The 10,138-nt window shown below is 36.9% G+C and overlaps 1 protein-coding gene across 3 annotated transcripts in view; it reads right to left on the bottom strand.

Moving 5' to 3' along the window:
• Positions 1-316: 316 nt before the first annotated feature.
• LOC143720883 (interferon-induced GTP-binding protein Mx3-like) overlaps positions 317-10,138 on the bottom strand; it is a 35,882-nt gene continuing 26,060 nt past the window's right edge. The window contains exons 3-14 of one of the 3 annotated variants that reach the window (XM_077210808.1): positions 8,653-8,775; positions 8,428-8,535; positions 5,581-5,735; positions 5,359-5,497; positions 5,053-5,251; positions 2,949-3,027; positions 2,723-2,845; positions 2,035-2,167; positions 1,760-1,912; positions 1,543-1,619; positions 1,228-1,437; positions 317-1,147 (exon numbers count right to left, since the gene is read on the bottom strand). In XM_077210808.1, coding sequence (XP_077066923.1) covers positions 917-1,147; positions 1,228-1,437; positions 1,543-1,619; positions 1,760-1,912; positions 2,035-2,167; positions 2,723-2,845; positions 2,949-3,027; positions 5,053-5,251; positions 5,359-5,497; positions 5,581-5,735; positions 8,428-8,535; positions 8,653-8,775 — 1,730 coding nt within the window. In that variant the 3' untranslated portion in view covers positions 317-916. The remainder of the gene's footprint in view (positions 1,148-1,227; positions 1,438-1,542; positions 1,620-1,759; positions 1,913-2,034; positions 2,168-2,722; positions 2,846-2,948; positions 3,028-5,052; positions 5,252-5,358; positions 5,498-5,580; positions 5,736-8,427; positions 8,536-8,652; positions 8,776-10,138) is intronic. The other 2 variants (XM_077210809.1, XM_077210810.1) reach the window with 2 other exon arrangements.

The following is a 10,138-nucleotide window of genomic DNA, read 5'->3' as shown; positions in this document are numbered from 1 at the left end:
CTTTATATAAGCATGCCGTGGTTTTCCACATACACTTAGTAAGAATAATATTACAATAATTAGAGTTTGAGGCTCACCCCTATTTAGATTGGTCTAACACCCAGTTGTTCTAAACGGAAAATCCATTATTAGTCTCTACAGTCTAAGTATACATGATTAATGCCAATGTGTTAGTCTGAACTCTAAAACATCAGTCTTCATTCTCTGCTCCACCTAAGCTGTATTTTAGTCTGTTAAACTATAATCTGGGCGTAGATTTGTGGTGTTAAGGAATACAAGTAATTACTAGAGTTAATAATTTCAGAGTAAATCAGAATAAATTCAAATGAAACAATTTATTAATATTCAGGTTAATGTATCATGCCAATTACACAATCAATTCAAAGATAATCAATATAAAACATCAAATGCACAGAAATACAGAGTAAAAAATGCATAAAAATAAAATGCTGAGTGTCTGGAGTACATCTGGGGCTGATCTGACTACAAATCGCGCCTTGAGCGTCTTGCAATATCTTTACATACTCAGACCTATCTCTAAACTATTAAAACCTTTGTCATCTTTTGGTTTACTTCTGCTGAAATTTTAAATGACACCAAACATGTATAGTGTTGTATGATAATTGTTCACATTAAACCAATCCATCATTAAATGTCAAGTTAAACCTAATCCTAAATTAGAACTTAACTTGTAGATAACGCACTGAGGCTTTTAGCTATTTTAGAAAACAAAATGAATCGGCAGTGCTTTAGCCCATTTTGTGAGTAACATGGAAACAATCAAAAAGTATAAGATGTGGGTTAATGTATGTATGTATACTTTAATATTCTTAATAATACTTTAATATTTATGGAAAATGGATGTTTGTTTAGAAGTTGTCTGATACATTATAAGATTGACATCAGATTATACCCTTTAATCAGTCGAAAAATTGGTAAATGCTTCCTGAGCAGCACTCAAACGATCCCGTTGCTCTCGTAGGTCTTTGCGCCTTCTGCTGACTTCAGAGTCCTCAAACAGGAGCTCACGCACATTTGCCCCATCCAGTAAACTCAACATGTCAGTAGACAGGAGCTGAGCAGTCTCCTTCAACATGAAAAATAAGATCATCATGGGCAGTTGGTCAGCCATTCGCTGCACCACAATCTGAAAGAAAACAAAGAGATATTAAGTTTCTTCCACATAGACTGCACTGCTATTTGTTTCTGAAAACTAAGAAGATTTACCTCATAATACGACTCCATCATATTACTGTACGTGCATTCTTTGTCAAAGATTGGTAACTGATGTTCTGAAAACGTCTCATTCGTAATCTCACTCAAGAACTTCAAGTAGATGGGATCTTGAGTGTAGACCATGTTTTCTATTTCAAACTGCTCTAAGATCCTCTTCTCCGTCTTTTCTTGCTGGGTTAACTGAATGTTGTTGATTTTGTCCTATGGGCAAAATGAAAAAGTCAAATGAAAAATAGAGAGGAAAGAGAACTTGATTAAACTGGATTACAAAATTGAGTTTTTCCACCAATTAGGAGCAATAATTACCTTAGCAGTGTTTTGAAGGACAGTGTAGTTCCTGAAACACTGACTCGCCACGTCAGTCAAATGTGTGATGATGATGTCTTCAGGAGAAATACATCAAGTTAAGAAGACAAACAGGCACATTTGTTAAAACTATTAATGTCATTAAATTGGTGATCTTATCTTTTGGTTTTATAATGGAGGCTCTCTACAATAACCATAAAATCTTTTGTGATGGTACCTTTGATGACATTGAGTAATTCAACGGCTGGCTTCTTAAGGTTGGCCACATGTTTTTGCAGAACCGACTCAAACAATCTGTAGTTACTGAAGCCGAGCAGTTCCCTCCCTCTGTTATTCTGGCTCAACTCTTTTGAATTGCTGACTTGTTTGACTTGTTTGGAAACAAAATGGATTTCTTATGAAATTAACTGTTTTTAATTTTTATCAGAACTCTAAGAAAACAACAACAACAACAATGAATTCAAAGTTATAGCATGTTGAAAATATACTGACAGGGTGTTTTTGTGCTGTTAAGATGATCATTCCACTTCTTGAATTCAGCCCGAAGCTGTACAAACAAATTTTCCTCACTCATCTGTTCCCCTGATGATAAAGAATTGATTTGATCACAGAATCTTTTTAGGGTCTGTGAAGAAGAAAAAAAATGTTTCATTAGCCTTTTACAATATCATGCAAAAGTGAATCTTCTGAGGAGGTAAAAGAGGAATTATCTGAACAGAGAACATTTTCAGGGGCTGTTCACACAAGGCACGAGACAATAGTGGATTTAAACAGAATAAACCTTGCTTTTCAAACATTTACTTCTTTTAACTTGATGTTAAGGTAATTGCAAAAAAACAAAAATATTATTCAGAATTCGGATTTAATATCTTCTTATTCTTTTTTTCCTAAGAAAAAAATCTTGCAATTCAAACTTTTTTTTCTCAGAATTGTGAGTTTGTTATTCTGACTTTTTTTCTTGCGCAAACACAAAAAAGGTATCTCGCAATATTGACTTTTTTTCTGTATTCTGTGTTTTTATCTTTTTAAAGGGCTGCTAATTTTATGGATGAAAGGATCTTTCAAGTTTCACAAAATGCATATTAAGAAATGTTTACATTCCATTTCATAAGGTTCCAACAGCTTGAACCCCTAATCATAATTCTCCTAAGCAAGAAGATGTGATGACTTGAGGTCCTACTTCAATAAGGAAATGTTTGGCTCCCTTAAGATCTTCTGGTGGTCCAATCTCGTACTCCTTAAGCTCATTCTTCACTTTCAACAACTTGTCTGTTATCTGCTGATTGAGCTTTGGCAGTGATTTCTGACAAAGATGGGTAAGAAACAATTTGGTTACAGTTTCTCACAAACCACAAATTCAGTTCACCAAATTTAGGACTTTTAGTTTGAGATATTTACAAACTTACTTTGATATGATCAACAAGATTCTGAGTCAGCTTGACAGCCAGACATTTAATAGTCGCTTTACCCTTATTCAAGAGATCTCTGTAGAAAAAGAGAAGGCACTTAGTTTAGATGGGTCTTACTTTAGCTCATATAGCCTATTGTAGCTTGGCAAACAGGTATTCTTGAAAAAATAATAATGGACAAAGTGAACATCACAAAAATCTAACATTAATAAAAAATAAAATAATAATAGGTTTTGGGGGAGTTATACCACATTACATTTTATAATATGAACTAACTTTGCCTTGTCACATAAAGGTGAAATATATCTGAGACTTATTGACCTTCAATATTGAGCTGCCGTCGGCAAATTTTTTTGATCATATTCAGTGAAATCGACACTATAATCCGACAGAACAACATAAATAAAGTGGTTTTAGAAAAAAACCCGAGCTTCTAACTCCACCTGGAGCGTGTTATTTGTTTTGCAAAAATCCACCGCTCCCGGATCATCAGGTCCAATCAGCGCAGGGGGGTGTGAGATCTGACTGTCAATCACAGGTCGTGCACACGCCACCCCTCGCGCACGTTACAATCACATGCACACGAGTGTTGGCAGAAAAGATTCCAATTCCTCGGTTAACCTCAAGAGCTAGGAGGTCAAAAACGAGACAGGAAAAGAGAACACCTGCTGAAAAGAAAGAAGTAAAGAAAGAAAGCGACAATGCCCGTAATAAAACCAGGATCAACATCGGATCGGCATTTGAAAGGTGGAGAGATTGTTACGTGATTTAATTGGGTTCAAGCTGGATGCAGAGCTTGCAACATTTTTTCTCGACAGGTAATTGTGCTTTATCAACCAGTTACTTTATTTCTAAGTGTTATGTTAGTAATGTAAGTATGTTTGCCCAAATGTGTTGGTATGGATAGCTAACGTTAGCACTTATTGGGCATGTTCGTTAGCTTTGTTTACACTGAAATCCATGTGAACGTAACGTTAGGTGGATAAACATGTCCAGGTGAAGGGATAAAGTTCGGCTTTTTGGAAGAATCAATGCTACTCTATCTTTCTTACGAGAGTATGTACAGTAGTAAAGCTACTGTTATTGTATGTGCTATCTGACTAGCTCTGTTATATAAGCAATAGAACAATGTACAATAACTGCCGCATATACCATACAGCAATAATAGCGTTTCAGACAGACGATGGTGTTTATTTACATTCACAGAAAATCTGGTGCACACGCACTGACTAGCACGAACTCAGTGGGAGGGTATTCGTTGATAGTGGGGGAGGGTCATGAAAGTTGTAAACATTCAAAATTTTGCCTAAGTCCAATCAATCTGCCAGACTTGCCGACTGCAGCTTTAAGGGTCTGCAAGGCTACTTTCTGTGATACATTTTTCTTCTTTTTTTTTGCATGTAGTTTATGACACTTTTTCCAAGAATATTAATAAGCAACTGTTGTAGAAATTTTTATATTCTCGTTGATTTTAGTTCCTTATCTGTGTTCTGTGTACGAAAACAGAGGACCATGTTTTCTGTTGGTATGTTTATACAGCTTGGAGGGTGTGTGTGAGACACTCAGCAGGTGGTTGGGCAAGTGACCTCTGACTTCAGAGGTGAGAAGACCCCTTGGTCTTGGGGGTAGTCATAAAGTTCCTTTGTTCCTCTTGTCTAAACAAGAGATAGAACAGTATAAGACTGCTTGCATTCCCCTGCTCGATGTCTCATTCCTCCTGCAGGTGGACTGAGGTTGGACTGGGAACTATTCTTGCAAGAATAAAAAAATTTAAAACTAATTTGGAATCCTGATGTCTCTTACATCTGTTTTGCTATTTTGTTAGTTATTGTTTTTGCCGCAACACAGCAAAGCTCATGTCTTGCGAAAATATTTTTCCTAAGAAATATTACTAAAAGATTATGCCAAACTACTTAAGGTTTTCTTTTCATTAATTTCATTCTTGAAGTTTTTAGTTTTTTTTTACTTATATCAGGACAGTTGTGTCACCCTGAATGTTTTTTGTTGTTGTTTTTTTGTTACTTTATGCACCTCAAAACATAAAATTTTAATTCAGAAATTACATGCTAAAAGTTTAATTATATTCTTTTCAGTGTGTAACCTGAAATGGTCATGGTTCTGGAAGAAATCTCTCTCTATTTGTGTCGCCTCCTCCAGAGGAATTTTCTCATTGATCTGCTGTTGTCCTCTACACTTCACCATGGTGTAACCTTTGCCGAGAGGAATCACTTTGTTGTGGACAATGTCCAGAATGTCCTTCTCTGTTCCCCTGTCTATGAGATCTGGCTTGGTCAAAATGGCTGTGGGAATGAAAAAAGATTTTTGTAAAAAGTGCATTTGATGATTTAAAGTCCTCAAATCCTCAAAGATAGATTAGATGTTGTGTGCGGATCATCTGCTTCATTACCGACAGTTCTTCTGCCCTCAGGATCTACTTCTTGTGCCATTTTTAATGCTTCTGTTGTTGCAATGTCAGTGTTACAAGGAACCACTACCAGGTTTATAGTCTCTTGCTTCTCAATAAATTTCATAATCAGATGTTTGATCTGCAAGATATGAAGACATAGATTTAAAACTGGATTTCTATGGTGCTAAAATGTGGTGTGTAAAATCAGAGTATGCTGCTCACCTGCTTTCCAATATCTTGGGGTTGTCCTTTTACTGGGACTCTGGCAATTCCAGGTAGATCGATCAGTGTGAGGTCACACACATCTGGTGACATGACCTCTAATGTGATGAGCTCATCACATATTCCTACCCCTTTTCCTGCCAGCTCATTCTGGGCTGTACAACACACACACTGCAAAATTAACTGTGTTTATAAGAAGAAGAAATGTCCTTTAAAGCAGCATGAGCCTGAAGCTTCCCTTTAGCTCTTTCATTGATACAAATTTAAATGTTTAATTAAAATCATAATTTCAATTAAACATATTTCATTCAGTACTTAAAAGTATCAATAAAAAATAAATAGTTCAATGTAATTTTAATGTTACAAATTAAAAACACTATTTTACCCAATAATTATATACTCTGCATTTCTCTTATTATTAGCTTAGCAATATGCTAATGTCAATATGAACAATTCCAGTGTAATGATTCTTATATTTATACTATATATATATAATATATATGTTCTACCAAAGACTTTACATACATAAAGACGGTTCCCTCCTATTATACGGTGCTGATCCACTTGTCCGACACGACTGTCGCGTGGTGTCGCGACGCCTCCCCCACATTTGTACGTTGATGGCTGTTCCTCTGTTTACCGCTATGGGCGTGGTTTTGACCCAGCGGGAAATGTTGCCTATTAGAACAGAGGACCTGCGAGAGACTTCCCCCCGTCTCCATATGCTGTACTTCTATTGGATAGTCGCGTCGCGTTCAACGGAATTCATTTAAATAAAGATGGGCATCACGGTACTGATCCACTTGTCCGTGCGACACTTCAGTCGCGCAGCACTCCACTTTATTCCTATGGGTGACGTCACGCGACTTTAACGCGCCCGCAAAGCATCCCGGGAAGGCGGCGCTTCATTTGGAAAAATGCTGCGCGTCAAAAAGCTGCCCGATGCCCATCTTTATGCAAATGAATCCATCAAACGCGACGCGTCTATCCAATAGAAGTAGTCTCTCGAGGTGCCTTTGTTCTAGACTGGACGCTGGGTCAAAACCACGCCCATAGCGGTAAACTTGAGGAACGCCCATCAATTTACAAATGTGTAGAGGCGTGCGACACCACGCTTCAGTCGTGTCGCAAAAGTGGATCAGTACCGATAGCCAGCTTTTGGACGAGCGACAATTTTCAAAATGAAGCGCCGCCTTCCCGGAATGCTTTGCGGGCGCGACAAACTCGCTTGACGTCACCCATAGGAATAAAGCGGAGCGCGACAGAAGTGTCGCATGGACAAGTGGATCAGCACCGTAACGATTTAAATTTGTAGTATTCCGGGAAGGCGGCGCTTCATTTTGAAAATTGTCGCGCGTCAAAAAGTATTGCCGCTGCTTGCTGCAGAACCGCGTCATAGCTCATTACCATAAGTTCAGCTACTTTCAACTTTCTGATTGACGCTCAAAACGCCTAAAACGTGACGCCGATGGATTTGACGCTCCTTGCAGCTGAGTGAAGGCAGCTTCCATTGAAAATGAATGACTTCTGGAAGCTTTGAAAGCTCAAGTTGGCGGCGGTGTGAACGTACAGTTATGAAAGGGAGAAAGTGCAACGGGCAATATGGCGGAATGAGTCCCGCCTTCTAAAGAACAGAGTCGATTTGTAAAGTCATTGCGTCACTGCAGCTGCCGTTAGAAGATCCGATTGCTATAATAGAATCAGTCTGTGTACTGAGACGCGTGCTTAGGAATCCACATGCGCTTTAGCTTGGTCCAGCTTTAAAAAATTCCTTTTTTTGTCATGGTACAAGCGTTTAGAAATAAAATTTATGAAACACTTGTTGTCAAATTTCATTGGGGATTTCAAATATGAAATTGAATCGTAAGCTTTGCAAACAGTTTTGGAGAATTTTATGTTTTCCCATTCAAAGAGAGTTGCCTTAAAGGGACTTTGATTCTACTCATAGATATAAACACTAGATGTCGCCTTGGGGTTCTAAGCATGCGTCAAAACCGCCGCAATCTTGGAACAGGGGTCTTGTCATAGGAAGAAGCTAGGTAACGCTGAATTCATGGATGATGGCGGACTTTTGTGCTGTGTATGGATGTTCACACGAACGAAATCTAAAAACCAGACAGCAAGGGATTACATTTCACAAGATTGTGAAATTTTGTACATTTTTTAAAATTTCTCTGGACTCTATAATAAATACATGTCTACCCGTTGGAACGAACCAAAACAACTAGAAAATCGCATTCATGATGATTTATGGTGATTTTATTTCCGTTAGACCTTTTCACATTGACGCTGATGAGGCGCTCCCCTGTTTCAAGATGGCGGCTCTATTGACGCATTCGTTCCAATGAACTGCCGTAGCAAGGCGACATCTAGTGTTTATATATATGGGTTTTACTCAGAGCTTTTCACGTCCTCGGACTCAGAATTATTTGTTTCTATGGCAACACTTTCAATGCCTAAAAGAATGAATCTGCAGCCGTCAGGGGGTAAAGCGGTCACGTGGTATAAGTCGAAGCTCTCTGAAAATTCTGAGTTGTAATTACGAGTTTCTACGAGGACATGGGTGCTTTTTACAAGTCGGAATCTCGTAATTACGACATGGCGTGCATTCACCTATATCCCTTCATATAACAGGATGTTGCTATGCAATATGAGTTTTGTGCAGTGATATGATGAACTGCAATAATACATTTAATTGAATGAATCAGCATCCAAGACAACAGCAATTAATTTCATAAACCAGATTTTAATATTTATTTACTGATTGTGACTGCAGCTTGAGATTTTATTCTCTATATTATGTTCTAGTAACTCAAAATAAAGGAGTTTTCCTGCAGATTTACTAACCTGCTGTAACATGTTCTTCAACTAATGAAGGATCTCCAAATACAAATTTCTCCCATTCATAAGTTGAATGTTCCATTCCATTTGCCAATTTGCTGGGTTTAATAGGACCTGCAAAATTTCATAATTTAAATTCAGTTGTAAGATTGATCATTTTGAGTGATCCATCAAACCATCAAAAAACCATCAAGCTAGGAACGGAAAAGAGACTGCAAGCAGTTTATAAACCTGCAACAAATGACGAATCCACAACTTCAATTCTCTTCTTACGGTAGGACAGAACAGCCTTCCAGTTGACTCCACCAGTTACCTTCTTCAGCCTCAGCTCCAGTGGACATCTGGTGACAATTCCTATAACAAACGCAGTTCAGTTAGCAACCAAGAAAACTGACAGTGGAAAATGGTGTGACAACAGTGCATGTGCTGACAAAAGTAATCATTCTTTAATTATTAAGGCCCATTCACACCATGGACGATAACGATAGCGATAAAGATACTGTTCTAAAAAAAAATGTATGTAAATGAATAGCAGAATCCAAACCACAAATATATGGATATTAACGGCACAGAGAAAATATATTATTGGAATCCAGATGCCAGATTTGCTGGCATCCAATTGGGAAAATCTATTACTGCCCCCAAACAAAATCTTACCGAAAGCCTTTTTTTTTAGGATATCAACCTCAAATTTGAAACACAACTTATTTAGATGTATGGCTTTGATTTTCTAGCCATTTTAGAGTTCAGCATGTTTCATAACATTTTATATAAAATAATGTTAATAAATTGTTTGTTTTACTTTTTAATTTTATTTCAGCAATAATCTGCCAAGGGTCTTCTTTAAAATGAGACCAAACTTAAATCTGTGCTCCCACGGACATTTTGACACAGACATTTTTGTCCACTATGGACCTGTGGGTAACTTTTTTTAATTGATGTACAAGGGTTAAGAGCTCAAGCATTTAAAGAGGTAGACTACAAAACTGTAGTGTGCGCTTATAATAAACAGAACATTATAGTTATCGTTATAGTTATTTTTATAGTTATAGTTCTTGGTGTGAACAGGCCTTCAGAATTCAATTTGTACATACGACCTGTTCCAGAATTGTGGGTACATTTCAAGTAGACAAAGAAAACAAAAATAGGAATACTTATTCTGTTAAACACTTTAATATTTTCCATATTTGCTGATCTTAAACTTGTAAGATTTAAAATATTAATTCTGAAAATCAATGTACAAACAGAAAAAGCTGTCAACTCTGTTATAGACAAATTGGGTCAAACAAATACAGTTAACATATGTAACAATTAAAAATCATGTCTTCCCTAAGATAACTTTTGTCTCTTCTTCCATTATTTCAACTTTAAGCCTAATAAGATAGAGACTTTGTTTTGGAGTAAAAATATCAACATGTTTAACTGAAAAGTTGCCAAGATGGTATGCATTTTCACTAAACAGCTTAAAAAAATTAATAAAATCCTTTCAAATTCCATGTAGTAAGAATACTATTTATGCTAATCAGCTTCTGATGAATTTGTTGACAATAAAACACATATAATGATAATTTTTAAAGCCAAACCTTAAAAAAAAAGAGTTGACATTGATGGTAACAGAGTTGATATCAATAACAGAGTTGACCACCCGTATTTAAAAGACCAAAAACAACAACAACATCTGCCAGACTCCAGAAACCATTTTAAATGTAAAAAAAAC

This window comes from Siphateles boraxobius, unplaced genomic scaffold, assembly GCF_051911475.1.
Source record: "Siphateles boraxobius isolate OS27281-9 unplaced genomic scaffold, OSU_SipBor_1 65, whole genome shotgun sequence".
NCBI classification, from domain to species: Eukaryota; Metazoa; Chordata; class Actinopteri; order Cypriniformes; family Leuciscidae; genus Siphateles; species Siphateles boraxobius.
The sequence above is the reverse complement of the archived record's forward strand: the minus strand, read 5'-3'. Positions and strand labels throughout refer to the sequence as shown.